The sequence below is a fragment of the Hippopotamus amphibius genome, chromosome 15 (genome assembly GCF_030028045.1).
Source record: "Hippopotamus amphibius kiboko isolate mHipAmp2 chromosome 15, mHipAmp2.hap2, whole genome shotgun sequence".
Classification (NCBI taxonomy): domain Eukaryota; kingdom Metazoa; phylum Chordata; class Mammalia; order Artiodactyla; family Hippopotamidae; genus Hippopotamus; species Hippopotamus amphibius.
The window spans coordinates 2,840,303-2,857,347 of record NC_080200.1 but is presented as its reverse complement, the minus strand read 5'-3'; the positions used below and the strand labels follow the sequence as shown (position 1 = coordinate 2,857,347).

Genomic DNA, 17,045 nt, shown 5'->3' with positions numbered 1-17,045 from the left:
CTGGGCGCGGGCCGGATGACGTCACGCGCCGGCGGCCCCGCCCCTTCGCGCCTCGGGGCCGCCGGGCGCTCTGTGAAGACGCCAAGATGGCGGCGAGTAACTATTACGGCTACGCGCAGGGCGCCGGCTCGCAGTACAGGTAACGGCCCCCGCGCAGCCCGCGCCGCCCGCGCTACCCCGCCCCGGGGAGGCCGCGGCCCCGAGCTGTAACTGTCTGGGAGAGCGGAGGGGCTCCTGACGCGGGAGGGAGCTCTGGGCCTCTGGCGGGGATGGTACCTGAGGGGTCGCCGAGATCTGACGAGGGGTGGGGCTGCCCTGGGGGGGGCGGCGGCACCTGAGGTTGGAGAGGGTACCTGGCCGGGCTCGGGGAGGAGCAAGGGTCAAGGACGGAGGGCGGGGAGGTCAAGACTTGCGACTTGTGGCGGGGGTGGGGGGTTGGGAGCAGGCCCGGGGGGAGGGGCACCTGGCGGGGCAGGGGGTGGGGCAGGGACCTCGGCGCGGGGGAGGGGAGTGGAGCGGGGGCCCTGAGCCCCGATTGGGAGGGGAGACAGCCCTGGAGGGGTTCCTGGCCAGGCAGGGGGACGTGGGGTTTGGAGGTATGAACCCTGATGGGGGGAGGGGGTGGGGAGAACACAGACCTGGGAGGGGGACGGAGGGAGTGGCCGAGGCATGGGGGAGAGGGATAGAGGCCTGACTGGGGGGCGCTCAGAGACGTGAGGGATGGTAGTCCTGAGAGCCAGTAGGAGAGTGGGCACCTGGGGCTTCCGGGGGAGGGAGCAGGAAGGAAGGGTAGAGGGACCGGGGATCTTGAAACTCGGTGGAGTCGGCGATGGGATATTCAAGATCTAGTAACCCAAGCGTTGGTAGGGGAAAGGAGCCCAGGAAAGAGCTGGGGGTGGGGTGGGCAGGGGTAGGTAGCAGCCAGGGGAAGGAGGGATCTATGAGTAGGGACACAGGGGGTGTGTCTGTACCCTAAATGTACACACACACACACACACATCATTTTTCAAGGCTTCTCCTTGGAGCCTCTCTGCAGTCTCGGTCCTTCAGCCTGGCGCTCAAGACCGGGTCCCAGGCGGGGAGGCAGAGTGGGCCTCCCTGGGGAAAAAGTGCCCCCCTGCCCACATCATTTAACTTTTTCCCTCCCCTGGGTGTCAGTTTCCAACTGGTAGCCTGGTGGAACCTCCTGGGCCAGTTTCTCCCAGACTGGATGCCAGCCGCCCCTTAGATAACCGAGAGACAAATGTCTGCTGCACGACGGGTCTGTGCCGCAGGTGTGTTTCATACGGTATCTCAGCGCGTTGAAAATAGGTGAGGCTAGTGGATAGTGGCCAGTTGTTGTGATGCTGCCGTGTTCTTTCCTATGGGATCAGAACGAAATAGGTCAGGACTTGGAACCAAGGGCTGTGGAAATTGGGAGAGCTCTTCCTGTTTTCTGTGTCCAGAGTGGTCTCTAAGGTGCAGTGTTGGCTAGTCATGGATTTTCTGTCAGGGAAAGAATGTCTGGTCTGCTGTTTCCTGGAACACAGTGTTACGTTTTTATGTTATCCTTCCCTGTTTCCATCATCCTTGGTGGTATAGGGTTCTTACTGCTAGCACTTAGTGACAGCAGCAGGACTAGGCTGGGCTGTCAGGCCACGCCCTTTTGGAAATGCTCCGCCCCCTGCCTGCTTGCTGCTACTTTCTTTTCTCTCTCTTCTCTCTTTCTCTTTTTTTCTTTCTTTCTCCAGTGCTTTCTTCAGTCAGATGTGGAAAATCATTTGAATGTTGTGCTTTCTATTAAGATTACCCTCCAGAGGAGAAAGTTGAGCATTTACACTGGTAAAATAGGTACTTGCGGGGCTTCAGCAGATGTTTTTGTCGTTTATTTGAATTAAGGTGCTTAAACATTTTGGCACAGCTGTTGTCTGGATTCTGAGGACTTAGGTGTTACAGTAAAGACACACAGAACTAAGGATGTTAAACTATCATGAACTGAATGTCAGATTAGTGTGTCTTTAGACTCATCCCCAAGAGCGTGTGTTATTCCTTGAGAAGGGGGTGGATTTAACTAAATCAAAAACAGGAATCACAGCAAAATAAATTTCAGTCTCAGGAAACCTTGAAACAGGATAATCTGTATCATCTGAATGGTTTTTTTTTTTTTTTTTTTGGGCACACGGGCTTAGTTGCTCCGCAGCATGTGGGATCTTCCTGGAGCTGGGATCGAACCCGTGACCTCTACATTGGCAGGCGGGTTCCCAACCACTGCACCACCTAGGAAGGCCAATCTGGATGGTTTTAAGTTAACTAGACGTTCTCTTTTGCGGGAAACCACTTTTGCTTGAAACCTTCAGCTGCTTTTAAAGTATATATCTCGTATATAACGTGCCATGGAAAAACTGGTTAGATAACAGATTTTGTGAGTACCAACTTTATGGTAGCATTTGGACAACAGTATTTACAAAGCTCGTTTCATGAATTGCCAAAGCATAGACAACAGTTTATTTCTTAGAGGAATTCTGCATAGGTTTTCTTGGCTTTTAAAATTGGTAACCATAGCCCTGGATGGTAACATTCCTCACGTTGTCATCCATAAGTAGGATTGGAATCGGAACTGTTTTTAAGTTGTTGTTCAGTAAGAATTGGATGCACATTTACTCTTGAAGCTGTAAGAAAAGTTTGTAATTGTTAATGATGATTTTCATTTGTTTTACTTTTTTGTGGTCTTTTAAATCTCATAAGGCTTTTTTAGCGTTAGATTTAGTGCTGCAGGTGTTTGGAATTAAGGATTAATTCCGTGTGGAAAATTGAATCTGACAGTGTGTTTGATTAGCACTGAATGCGGTTTTCAATTGTGAGGCTGAGAGCTGCTCAGGAAATCCAGCAGAGCTCTGTGTGAGTCACGTCGTGTCAGTAATGAAAACATCAAGAGCTCAGAGCTATACGGAGGTGCACAGGGGTGGAACGTGGCAGGCGGGCCAGATCTACTGTTACATTTCCCTCTTCTAGCAGTTTTGTCAAAATACCACCCATCTAGTGTACTTTGACTACCTCAACCTTTGCGTTCTTGTTAAATCTATGAGACGGCTACTGGATTTGGGTGTAGTACTTGATTTCCCATCAGGAGAAGCTCTGTTTTCATAAGTTTTTGGCATAAATGTTAATAGCTGAGTTCCTTTATCTGGAGAATGTCAGGAAGTTGGAAGCCTCGTTGGAACCCTATCAAACTCTGTTAGTGGTGGGTAGCAATATTCAGTGCTGGTTACCGACTCTCTGTATTGAATAAGTCCCAGGCGCTTGATATCTCGTCCAGTCCTCCCAGTAATCCCGCAAGCTAGGTATTATGGTGCCCATTTTGCTGATAAGGAAACAAGGCTCAGGGTGCAGTAACTGGTGTAGGATCCCCAGGGTGGTCAGTGGTGGGGTCCAGCTAGAATGTGGGCGGCCTGGCTCCTGGACTGTGCCTTTGCCCCCAGCGTAGGGCATGCCTGCGCCTAGGGAGGTGCTCGTGGTGGCAGACCTAGCCTGATGCAGCCGCCTAGCTGAGAGGCCTGCTGGCAGAGACTGGATTCCACCATTCTTGATGCTGTCGCCTGGATCCTGCCCCTTTAGTTTGGGTCCTAATCAGGTTGTGGTTTAGGGCCACATTCTTCAGACCTTGAGAAATTACCTTCCCCAGAGCGGGGAAGCCGAGGAAGTGTGTGGTCCAGTGTCACAGGGATGGTAATAATAACCCAACCCGGATCTCTCAATAATCTCTCCGGGGCCCACGCCAGCCGTGGGGAGCAGCACAGGCAGCCCCAGTGGTGCCAGACGGAGGATCACCTGTTAACACCCCCTGGTGGGAGCCCCTGCTGTCAGGTACGGCTGCAACCAGATGCAGAACAGTCCTGGTCATAGCCAGGCCAGCCTCTGTTGCCTGCACCGCCCCCCTCCGCCCACCCCTCGTCTCCAGGCCCTTCCAGAGCAAACCTTACCCTCCGAGGCCTGTCTAGCCCCTGAGCTTAGGTCCCAGGAGCACAGGCTGCCGGGGAGAATCTGGTGTCACTGCCTTGGGGGCTGGGGCGCACCTGCCACCACACCCAAAAGCAGGGGAGTGGGGCTCGTGGGAACTTGTAGCCAAGTTTGAAGCAGTCCTGACAGTGCCTGCACCTCAGCAGCACCTCCCGTGTACTCCTGGCGGGACTGACTGGAGGTGGGCCCCGGGAAAGCAAGGCACAGGCCGTCTCCTGGGAGAGTGTGGCTGCTCTTGTTTTCTTAAAGACCCATCTCAGTAAGGCTGAGATATCTGTTAGGGACTGACTGAAAGGAGTCCTTGGAAGGCAGTTTTGAGTGGCAGCTCTCAACTGCAGGCGAAACCTGATTTCAGTATATTTTAAGGAAAACCTTTCAAATGATAGAACTGTGCTGTGTTCCAATCACAAGTTCATTAGGTACTTAAAAAATTTTTGAAGTGTAGATTTTGAATTTTCATTTTATCCATTTTAGAACCAAAAGTCAACTCATCAACATCAGAGCATAAGCTAATTCCTAGTACGGATTTTTTTCCCTCAATTTTTTAAAGTTTTGTTTTATGTTTTGTCTTTTGTCTGGATCTACCAACGTGTATATTTAGAATGATCAGAACAAAGACATCAAATTTAAAAGCATTTTCAAATGATCCTTTATAATTCTTTTTTCACGTGAGTGTAATTGGTGTTTTTTTGTGTGGTCACGGAGGTAAGGAGACAAAGACCGTTGATCCGGGTGAATGAGCAGTCCTCAAAGGTAAGGGAACCATGTAGAAAGGGTATTTGTAACCCTTGTGTTCGTTCTTTATTTTATATTAGTAGATGAAGAGTGTGCAGGTGGCCTTGTAAGGGGAGGGCACATACGTGTATAAACAGAGCCTAAGACAGAGGGTGGAGGGTGTGTCCTGGGAGGATCGAAACAGAGCCTGCGCACCCCACCCCCCCACCTGTAATCCACACGTGGCACTAAATCCAGAGTGGCGAGTCTTCCCAGTTTCTCAGAGAACCCACAATCCCCGTGTTGTATATGAAGGCCCCCCCGTTTTAAATACCGGAACCAAATTAAGACCTTGTGGGACAGATGACATCTGCTTCCACTTTATGACCTCTGCTTTATGTTCTTCAAAGTTTAATCACAGAAGGATAATGTAGAAGACATTATCGATACATTTGATAATTAAAAGGAATAGTACGTATTCGAGCTAGAAGGAGGAGCCCCCAATTTTGACTGGTTTTAGTCGATTAAGAAGGTTCTGGGTGGGTGGATGTGTGTGTGTGTTAAGCAGTTAATACCAGTTTCTGTCTTCGTCGCGGCTCTGAGCTGTTCAGATAGCTTATTTCTCTAAGGTGAGGAATGCTGTCTAATTCAAAACAAAATCAGGAAGCTTTGACAAAGTGCAGATTTTTTTTTTGCTTGTTTCTTTCATTAAAATATTTTACTTATTATTAATTTATTTCTCTTTGGCTGTTTTGGGTCTTAGTTATGGGACGTGGGATCTTTGTTGAGGCATGCGGGATCTTGCGTTGCAGTGCGCAGGCTTCTCTCTAGTTGTGGCGTGCAGGTTTTCTCTCTTTGGTTGTGGCACGCAGGCTCTAGAGCGTGTGGGCTTAGTTCCCCCAAGGCATGTGGGATCTTAGTTCCCTTACCAGGGATGGAACCCGCATCCCCTGCATTGGAAGGCAGATTCTTTACCACTGAACCACCAGAGAAGTCCCTTCTTTTGTTTTATGTATGTCTATGACACCTTAAATCTGCAGCATGCTCTTTACTCATAGGGTATTCTAGAATCTTGGTAGGAAAAGCTTTTGGCACCACCCAAGGTTGGACTGGTTGGTAACTGTTCCCTTGTTCTATCCCTTGTACTGAGGTATCCACCACCATCTGGGAACTGACATTCTCTGCCTGTCCTTTTCTCTTGTGTTAGAGGGTAATTCTAAGGTTGCCAGAATTTTTTTTAGCTAGAAGCTTCATTTGTAAATATTTTGGGGAACAAGACTTCTTTTTTCAGTAGGTACTTGCTTTGGGCAGTTTTTCCCCACAGGGCTGAGTTGCATTTGCGGCACGTCACTGTCCACTTGCCTTTTTAAATCGACTGTTGACTAACAATTGAGAGCTGCTTCACTTTGGTTCTGTAGCACTTTGTAGTTTGAAGAGGCAGTTCCGTTGACTTAGGTTAACTCCTTGGTGAGTTTTACTTTCTGGGAACAGAATGAACTATACTGTCTGAGACTCTTGGAGTGAATGTTTTTAAAAAGCCAATGGCTTCTTTTAAATTTTGAGTGTCATTGTTGAATCCAGGGTTGGTGGTTCGATGTCTGTTGTACTTGCTCATGAGAAACTCAGGTTGGCTGTCTAGCCAATCCCTCTGTTGGCATGCGAGGCCCATGTGCTAGGTGAGCGTAGGTGTGGCTGTGGAGGTCTTCCTGCCCCTTAAAGCAGCAGGAGAGGGTTGGAACCACCGATGAGCCCTTGCTGTGCCCACAACAGCCTTTCACCAGTTTGGCAGTAAAAAGGCATGGTCGTATTGATCCAGGCTGGGCATCCTTTCACTTGCATTGCTTCTGGGGGGGCATGTACATAATGCTTTCTCTTTAGCTTAACCAGTGTGTATCAACAAGATGGCGCTCTTAAGCTTCTGACCAGCGGGGCTAACCTTGCAGCCACCTTCCATGTGAGGACCATGTTCCTTTTCAGAAGGACGGAAGAGAATTCTGGGAGCTCCCTGCCAAACAGAACGTGGCTTCCCCTCCAGGCTCAGGAAACTCCATCAGCAGCCTCTGGAATCCCTGCCTCAGGAACACCAAGCAGTCAGTGGCTCTGTCTTGAGGAGTGAGGCTGGCCCTGACCGGGAGCTGGAAACTCTGACTACATTTTAAAGGAGGTTGCAGATTAGGGGTGGAGGAATGAAATTCCCCACGATCTTCCCAAGAGCCCAAGGATTTAGTTCATCAGATCCCCTTCCAGGATGTTTTCTGGGAGTACCTAGGATCTGAAATGGGCTGGATTCACATGGAGAATGCATATAAGGCTTTCATGGGGAAAGAAATTCTGTTAGAAAAATGAGAATTGTTATGGGAATCAATGTATAGTATGTTATATGTGTTTTGAATATAAAACCCTTGTGAACCAAAGTGCCAGAGGAAGTCATCTCTCTGGGTGTATATGTATGCCTGTACACACAAAATAACAGATGTGATCTTATTGCCAATAAAACAGACTTGAAAATATCCTCCCTGGTGAATGTCTTGAGTGAGCATGTTAGCTTTGGGTATCGCCCTTCACAGCACACCATCTTAAGCTCTGAATGTTCCTCAACCCTGTGAGTAGTCACAGACACGCTTGGGAACCTGAGCTAGATCAGGATACCAGAGCCATGGTGTTCTCCCCATAGCACTGCAAAGTAGGTGATGGTTGAGGTTGAGATTTCCAACTTCTTGGTACTCAGGTTTAACCCCTCAGTCTGGTTTAGTTTATGCCCCTGGGGGAAGGGTTGTTGGGAAGGAGGGGTGATAAATGAGTGAGTGAAGAGCTGTGCCCTAGAAGGAAGAGGTCACTGTTTTAAAAGAGATTACTGTGTAAGGTTTCTCAGCACTGTGATTCCAGGAAAATCCTTTTTCCACTTGATTTTTTTTTTTCTCAAACTCTATATGTTCTCCCTGAGTGTGATTCTTTGAAAGCAGTCTGCAGCAGAGATCATTGTTACAGCAAACCTGGAATGACCTGTCTTTCCTCCTGACCATCCCTGTGACCTTTCATCCCCTGCCCGTAGATTCCTCGGATGCGCCCTCTGAAGTGAGGTCTATATTCAAGGTCCAATGTGTCCTTTACAGTTGGCCTTTTAGGAGCAAGCAGGGCGTGTCCCACGGGAGAGAGCCCTGGGTCAGGGAACGTGGCCTCCCCAAACGAGTCCCTTCCATCTCCGGGCCTCTGTGACCCCATCAGTTAGGTGAATCACTGAACAAAATGATATCCATGGGTCTTGCCAGCCTTGCAGCCTGAAATCTTATCTAGACGATGTACCCAAAAAAGGCTGACTCCCCAGAACAGAATTCAGACCAGAAAGCCATTCAGACCAAAATCCCTGCTACCCAAAGATGAGGACGCCAGCCTGGACTAGTGTCTGTGTCACACAGACGTGCTTCTGTCCCACGCTTCCTGAACCAACAGGTGCCGGTGCTTTCCTCCCAGTTTCCTGCCTCAGCTCTTCTCCCTCCCCAGCAGGTTGCACCTTGTTGTCATGGGGACAGCCATCCTGGGCCTGTGGTGCAGGGTGCACTCACCCTGTGAGCAGCACGTGACCTCAGACAGCAGCAGCACAAGCTTAGGCCCCTTGCTTCAGGGGCTGCTTCACCAAGAGTAAACGTGTAACTCTCTGTTCCTCAAAAATCGCCCCCAACTCCTTGGCCTTGGTCAGGGATTGAAAATTACTAGCCTGCAGACCGCGTCTGATTCTCATACTTGCTTTCTTCAGCCTGTGGGATGGGTTTTTTGCTTGCAAGATTTGAAGTAGGTGCCACTATTTTAAAATTGGGAGACTTTTCCAAAGTTTCTAGTATTGTTTAGAATGGGAAGATCTGGCCACTCTGGGCTGCGTCGTGAGTGCCTGTGCAAGGCACTGTAGCACGCGAGTTCTTGTTTGTCACGCCATCCCAAGAGGTTAGGTGTTCCCATTTTACAGGTGAGTAGGCTGAGGCAAGGAAAGAATAAGTGACTCTCCCAAGGCCCCACGGCGAGCAGAGCCAGGATTGGGAATCCGCTGGTGTGGCTCCCATTCCCGTCGCAGCCACTGGGCTGTGGCTCTCCCCCCAGTTCCTAAGCTTGAAACCCCTGTGAGCGCTTCCTTGATCCTTGGTCCCCGGTCCTCATTCAGAACCCTCTCGTCCTCAACCTCTTCTCGCCACATTCCTCTAAGGGAATGTCTCATTTGTGCCTGTGGGGTTTTCGTCTGTGGAGGTGACCGACGACAGGGAGCAGTCTTGCCGTGGAAAGAGGATGTATTACATTTTCCAAGAGAAGGGAATGCCACGCCTCGCAGGGCCACAGAAACTTTGCCTTCTAACCTCAACAAATGCTTTTTGCAGTCCCATTCCAGGGGAGATTCTTAACCTGGGGCCTGGGAAGCCTCAGGTGATTACAGGCAGAACGGTGCCATTTCCAGGGAATCAGGACAGGAAGTCACGGCTTTCATCTTATCCATAAAAGGACGCAGAAGAAGGCTACTGGAAATTGACCTCTCAGCCAGGGGAGCCGGGGAAGAGGTGTGGGGACTCTCCCTTCAGACTTGGGGCAGGGAGCCTGGGCGGGAGTGACAGCCTCCGCTGCCGACCCGCGTGCCTCCCTCCCGCCTCTGAACGCTAGGCTCTAATCCCCGATCCCCAGCCCTGGGCACCCCAACCTGGCAGGTCTGAGTGTTTCAGGTTGTTCTCTGTGGGGCCATCCTGGGCATTGTGGGGTGTTGAGCAGCATCCCTGACCCCCACCTACTCGATGCCAGGATCCCCCCAAAGCGACAACCACAAATGTCCCCAAGATCACCCCTGCTCTAGGTTTTGGTTTTGACAACCGTGTGGTCCATGCCGGCGGAGTCTTTGCCACGAGCTGTGTTTCGGCTACCTCAACTCCCAAAACCTCCATGTGATGGGTCACCGAAACGTCCCTGTCCTTTAGGTCATTCCTTCCTATATCCACGCCCTTTCCACTGTGACCTTGTAGCTCTTCCCATCTAGAAATTGTCAACACGTCGATTTCCCTGGCCCTTGAGCCGGGGCTTCCTGATGCCTTTCCTTGGCCTGTAGAATGCAGCAGAGCAATACTGACATGACTGAAGGTTTATGCCCCACCCCCCCCACATTCATATGTTGAAACCTAAACCCCAAGTTGATGGTATTAGGAGGGGCGGGCCTTTTGGAGGTGATCAGGTCATGAGGGTGGAGTTCCTCATGAATGGGGGATTAGAAAGGGACCCCAGAGAGGGACTTCCCTGGCCGTACAATGGCTGATTCCACACTTCCAATGCAGTGGGCCCAGGTTTGATCCCTGGTCGGGGCACTAAGATCCCACATGCTGCAGGGTGCCACCAAAAAGGAAATTAAGAAATGAAATAAAGGGACCCCAGAGAGCTCCCCCACCCCCCGTGCCATTTGAGGACACAGCAAGAAGATGGCCATCTATAAACCAGGATGCAGGCTCTCACCAGATACTGGCTCTGCTGGTGCCTTGATCTTGGACTTCTCAGTCTCGCCACCTAGTCTGTGGTGTTCTGTTACAGCAGCTGTTGGAGCTGCTAATCCTGTTCATACCTGTTCTAAGCCTAGACCTCCAGAGCCTTTGCCCACATCCTGTCCACCTTGGGGGACCCTGCCACAGGAAGGACCCCCGGCTGGCCCACTGGAGGAGGAGATACTGCAGAGAGGAGGGCCTCAGTGCCCGTCCGACAGCCAGCTGCCTTCCAGAAGCAGAGCTGCCTGCTGCTGACCTCAGATGCAACGCAGCCCAGCCTCCAGGGTTAAGAACGAAATAAACAATGGCTGTTTTTTGTTTTGCTTTTTAAGAAAGATTCCTTGACTTTTTTTTTTTTTATAATTAATTAATTTATTTTATTGGCTGTGTTGGGTCTTTTTTGCTGTGTGCCGGCTTTCTTCTTAGTTGCAGTGAGCAGGGGCTACGCTTCGTAGTGGTGCGCGGGCTCCTCATTGCCGTGGCTTCTCTTGTTGTGGAGCACAGGCTCTAGGCACGTGGGCTTCAGTAGTTGCAGCACATGGGCTCAATAGTTGTGCTCACGGGCTCTAAAGCACAGGCTCCATAGTTGTGGCACATGGGCTTAGTTGCTCCGCAGCATATGGGATCTTCCTGGAGCAAGGATCGAACTCGTGTGCCCTGCATTGGCAGGCAGATTCTCAACCACTGCGCTACCTAGGAAGCCCAACAATGGCTCTTTGAAGCCAGGGATCAGCAAACCTTTTCTGTAAAGGATCAGGGAGTAAATATTTTCCACTCTGTGGGTGTCTTAGTTCCGGCTGCTGTGACAGAGTACCGCAGACTGGGTGGCTTGTAAACAGCAGGAGCTCATTTCTCGGTGTTCCAGAGGCTGGAGGTCTGCGATCAGGGCACAGGCAGGGCTGGGTTCTGGTGAGACCCTGCTTCGGGTTGCAGATGCTGACTTCTCACCGTGTCCTCACATGGAGGCGAGCAGAGGGGGAAGCAAGCTCCCCTGTGACTTTTATAAAGGCCCTCATCCCATCACGGGGCCCCATCCTCAAGACCTCATCTAATCCTAATCGCAATACCTCCCAAAGGCCCCGCCTCCTGACACCACCACATTGAGGGGTAGGGGGTCAACACAGCAATCCGGGGGAGACACAAAATTCAGTCCACAACAGCAGGCTGCACCGTACGGGTCGCAGCTGTGGAGCTTTGCCACCGTAGGGCAAAAGCAGCCGTAGACAATACGTAACCAAGTGGGCGTGGCAGTGTGCCAGCAAAACTTTCTATTTTGACGCTGAAATGTGAATTTCGTATAATTGGCACCTGTCACGAACTACTATTCTCTTAACTTTCTCCAACCACTTAAAAATGCACAGTTCGTTTTTTTGCTCACGGGCTGTGCAAAAGCAGGCAGTGGGCAGATGTGGCCATCCTTGGCCGAGCCCTGTTTTAAATCCCTTGCGTGTCTCCCTTGATCCCTTCCGTCTGGGCTCCACCACGCCGAGGCCTCTCCTGAGAAGGGCGTGAGACCCGCGGGTCATGCACCCACCCCAGCTCAAGGACACCTGTGCTCCACTTCCTCACAGAGCTTGCTTAGCTAAATACAAACCAGGCAACACGTCATCCTCCCAGACCACAGATAGCCTGTGTTGCCCTGAGCAGGTACGCAGGGTAAGGTAGGCCTAGGGCTCCCTTGGGGGTCACAGCTACAGCTTTGACCATTGTCACCAAACGTTTACTTGATGGCTTTGTAAGCCCCGTTTTGGGTGTTTGCAAAGCCCTTGACCACCGGGAGCTGGCATGGCTGAACTTTGCACAGGCGACCTGAAGTCTCACGCATTCTTTTCCCATTACCACCAGGCTGATCGAAGCCTCTGCAGTCTCATGTCGCCTGAGTGTCTTTGCCCTCAGCTTCTCCGCCCCTACAGCCTTCACCACCTGTCTGGTCTGCTTGAGCCACCATAACAAGACACCACAGACTGTGTGGCCTAAACAACGCATGTGTTTGTCACAGGCTGGAAGCTGGCATTCAAGATCAAGGTGCCAGCGGGGTTGGCTTCTCCTGAGGCCTCCCTCCTTGGCTGCAGACAGCTGCTGTCTTCCTGTGTCCCTGTGTGGCCTTCCCTCTGTGTGGGCATCCCTGGTGTCTCTTCTTATCAGGATACCAGTCTTAGAGGATTAAGACCCCACCCTTATGGCCTCATTTAATTCTTTAAAGGCTCTGTCTCCAAACACGGTCACATTGGGGTTAGGGCTTCATGTGAATTTGGGGGGTGGGTGGGGCACGATTCAGCCCATAGCACCACCTCAGCACCCTAAACCAGGACAGATCTTGTCCTGAGATCCCTCGGTGACTCCTGATTGCTTAGTGGGTGAAACCCGTATTTCGTCTAGCATCCTGGAGCCCCAAGCCCACCATCCAGCCTCCTGTCACCCACCCCTCCTCTGTCCCTCAGCACACAGGGCTGTTTCCCTGTCAGCCCCTGTGTTCCATTTCCCTGTGTGTGCCAGGCCCTTCTCTCAGCCCAGGGGGCTGCATCCAGGCCCTCTGTGGAATCCCAGGGACTGTTCACAGGGAGGCCTTTTCAGGTTCTGGGTAGGAGGGGGAGGCTCCTGCTGTCTGCTGGGCTGTCAGCACATCCATCCTTGTCCCAGACGGTGTGTCTGTCTCCCCTGCCCCTCCGCCAGCATCTCAGCTGTTTGTACAAGAGAGGTGCTTCATTCTGTCATCTGAGCAGATGGAGGGGGTGACCTCCGGTGAGGTCAAGGGCGTTTCACCATCCTACATAAAACTCAAAGCTGACGTCTACCCTGACCCTGTGCGCCTCACAGCCAGTCAGTCTGCTCACAGCGGTGACGTTTGCAGGTCTTCATAATAAAACTGACAGGAGTCGCCCTGCAGGGGCACAGGAACACCTGAGGTCTCCCACCACTGAGTTACGTCAAGGCCAAACGGCTTGGATGCCCAGCCATCTTTGGTTCTTGACTTTGGTCTAGCTCAGTGGCCTTCAAACCTCAGGGTGCATAAGCATCACTGCTTAGGGTTCCATACAAAAACGTGTCCTGAATTCTGAGTTTACGCCCGCAAATGTGCTGTCTCATGCCTGATCCCGAGTCACAGGGCAGCCCGCAGTGTCCTGGTGATCCTCCTGGATTAGGGTCTGGACCAGGCGTAAACCAACGCACGATGCTTCACGTCTGCCGTCTGGGTCTCAAAGCCAGTGCCCCGGGATTGGGCTTGTCCTAGACCAGCGGTTCTCAACTGGACAGTGTCTGGGGACATCTGTGGTTGTTAGAACTGGGGGCGCCTCTGGCATTGAGTGGGTGGAGGCCAGGGATGCCGCTCTACAGCCCGAAGTGCCCAGGACAGTCCCCTACAGAGAGTGATTGGGCCCCAGTGTCAGCAGTGCCTGGATAGACCCTGCCCAAGACGAAACAGGCTTTTGATCTCCTGGCTTGGAACAAGGTCAACAACTGCCTGCCTCACTGGTTTCCTATGTGGGGCCCGCACCTGTTGGCGACACGGCCTTTTTAAAAAATTAATTTTTTGGCCACGCAGCATGAGGGATCTTAGTTCCCTGACCAGGGATCAAACCCGCACCCCCTGCATTGGAGCACGGAGTCTTAACCACTGGACTGCCAGGGAATTCCCTGTTTTTTTTCTTTTTTCTTTTTTCTGTTTTTTTGAGATACAGCTTTTGACCTGAGCTGGGTCACTGTAGGAGCAGGTGAAGAAAGCCCCAAGCTTGTCTCTACTTCCTCGGAGCCCTCAGCTAAAGGACGAGACTAGCCCTTCCACCCAAAGAGACACTTGCCTCTGCGCCCTCAGTTGGCACTACGTGTTGCGCTGGGGCTTCAGGAGTGGGAGGGGAGGCCCTGCTGGAGGTGGAGGCTATTGGCATGCTGGGAAGGCAGGCAAGAAGGGAAGCGTCATGGTACAGTGCTGACAGCCTCTTGCCCTGTGGAGGCAGCAGGGCTCAGTCCAGAGAGCTCCAGGTCTGCTCTCACCCCTGAACTCCAGCGCCCCTGCCTGTGCAGCTTGGGCAGCTCAGGCCCCTTTGTCGAGCCTTCCAAGTGGCTTCAACAGCAGGGCCTGTTATCGTCCTTTCAAAGCCATCCCATCCATTTTCCTTGCCAGTTTGGGTTGGGTCAACGCCTCTCCAGTGTGACTCAGGAGAAGGTGGCCCCAGCTCCAGTGTAAATCCTGATGGATCTGAGGCAGCCATCCTTGCCCCATTCCCCTCAGCTGTGCCCTGTTTGGAGCGGGTTGTGAGGGACCCAGGCTGGACAAGAAGCCATGAAGAGAAGCTGGCGCAAGAAGGCATATATAGGACACACCTCAGGACTTCCCTGGTGGCGCAGTGGTTGAGAATCCGCCTGCCAATGCAGGGGACATGGGTTCCATCCCTGGTCCAGGAAGATCCCACATGCTGCAGAGCAACTAAGCCCATGTGCCACAACTACCGGTCCTGCACTCTAGAGCCCGTGAGCCACAATTACTGAGCCCGTGTGCTACAACTACTGAAGCCCGCATGCCTAGAGCCCATGCTCCGCAACAAGAGAAGCCACCGCAATGAGAAGTCCCTGCACCGCAATGAAGCGTAGCCCCCGCTCACCACAACTAGAGAAAGCCCGTGCACAGCAAGGAAAACCCAACACAGCCAATATTTAAATAAATAAATAAATAAATAAATAAATAAATAAATAAAATATTTTTTAAAAAGAACATATGTAACAGTAGGGAATGGGAAGTAGCATGTGGTGGTTTAAAAATATTGCCATAAATTCTCATATTCAATATGAGAAGTCATACTCTATATTCCCACAAACTCACTCCTCCCTTCAAAAGATGGGGCCTAATCCTCTGCCCTTGAGGGTGGGTTAGATTCCGTGCTTCACTTCTCATGCAGAATGTGGCAGAAGTTATGCCATGTGTTGTCTGAGGCCGGGTCATAACAAGGATAGCTTCCACCTGGTCCTGCCCTCCCCCCCGCCGCCCCCATCTCTCATTCTGAGGGAGGCTGGTCGCCATGTTGTAAGAACACTCAAGCAGCACTGGGAAAGCACCTACCATGTAAAGGAGCTGTCCTGGAAGCGGATCCCGCTACCCCAGTCGAGCCTTCAGATGAGGCTGTCCTAGCCGACTTCGTTCTTTATTTGGCTGTGCCATGTGGGATCTTAGTTCCCCGACCAGGGATTGAACCTGTGCCCCGTGCACTGGGAGCATGGAGTCTTAACTACTAGACCGCTAGGGAATTCCTCCAGCCGACTTCTTATTGGCAACCTCATAAAGACTCTGTCAGAGCCCACCCGCAGCACTCCCAAATTCTGAGCCACAGAAACTGTGAAGATGATAAAATTTATTACTGTTTGGGGGCACGTCGTTGGGGGTAATTTTTTAAATTGAAGTATAATCACTTACAATATTCTATTAGTTTCAGGTAATAATGTAGTGATTTGATATTTTTATACATTACAAAATAATCACCACAGTAAGTCTAGTTCTCATCTGCCACCATGCAAATTTATTGCAGTATTACTGACTATATACCCTGTGTTGTATATTACATTCCCGTGACTTGTTTAAGGACTGGAAGTTTGTACCTGTTAATCTCCATCACCTCTTTCACTCATCCTCCCAGCTGCCTCCTTCTGGCTACCACCAATTCGTTCTCTGTATCTGTGAGTCTGTTTCTGTTTTGTTATGTTCATTCATTTGTTTTGTTTTTTAGATTCTTCATATACATGGGATCACGTGGTGTTTGTTTTTCTCTACCTGACTTATTTCACTCAGCATAATACCCTGTAGGTCTATCCACGTCACAAATGGCAAGATTTCATTCTTTTTTACAGCTGTGTAATATTCCATTGTGCATGCGTGTGTGTGCATGCATGTGTGTGTGTGTACCTAAGTGTCCATTGCTAGACAAATGGATAAAGATATATATCTTCTGGGACTTCCCTGGTGGTCCAGTGGTAAACAATCCGCCTTCCAATGCACGGGATGTGGGTTTGATCCCTGGTTGGGGAACTAAGATCCCACATGCCGCGGGGCAACTAAACCCACGTGCCACAACTACTGAGCCCATGTACCTCAACTAGAGAGAAAACCATGCCACAACTAGAGAGAAGCCCATGCATCCTGTGTGCTGCAACTAAGACCCAATGTAGCCAAAAATAAAAATAAATAAAATATTTTTTTCAAAAAGAAAAAAGATATATACCTTCTTTATCCATCTTCTTTATCCATTCATCTATTGATGGGCACTTAGGCTGATTCCATATGCTGGCTATTGTAAATAATGCCGCAGTGAACATAGGGGTGCATAACCTTTTTGAATCAGTGTTTTTGTTTTCTTCAGAAAAATACCCAGAAGTGGAATTGCTGGATCATGTGGTAGTTCTATTTTTAATCTTTTGAGGAACCTTCATACTATTTTCCATAGTGGCTGTACCAGTTGACATTTATTGGGGATAATTTTTAACTCTGCAATAGAGAACTGATAGATAATATAAATACCTACCAATAATAAAATAAGCAAATGAATTGTGATATAGTCAAACAAATGAATAGCCTTTACAGTTTGAGAGGCCCAGGGCAAAGGTACAAATGGAAGCCAGTACGCCGTTTCTCAATATTTCAGCATTATAGACCAAGCTGGCCAAAGTTAAATACAGTATGTTCTGTCTCACCTGCCTTAACAAATATACCTTTCTAATGACCAAGAAGAAAGAAAAGAGTGGTGCTAGGTTTACAGTTGTCAGCACATCAAAGGTTATCATTATTGTGCGTGTCTGGGCATTCTGGTGATGGGCTGATGATGCCTGGGTGTCTTAAATAAAATAAAA

At 50.4% G+C, this 17,045-nt stretch overlaps 1 protein-coding gene across 1 annotated transcript in view; it reads left to right on the top strand.

Moving 5' to 3' along the window:
• The first annotated feature begins 81 nt into the window (after positions 1–81).
• Positions 82–17,045, top strand: part of ZFR2 (zinc finger RNA binding protein 2) — a 44,982-nt gene continuing 28,018 nt past the window's right edge. Inside the window, exon 1 of the mRNA XM_057710310.1 lies at positions 82–139. Within this exon, the coding sequence (XP_057566293.1) occupies positions 87–139 (53 nt within the window). The 5' untranslated portion in view covers positions 82–86. The remainder of the gene's footprint in view (positions 140–17,045) is intronic.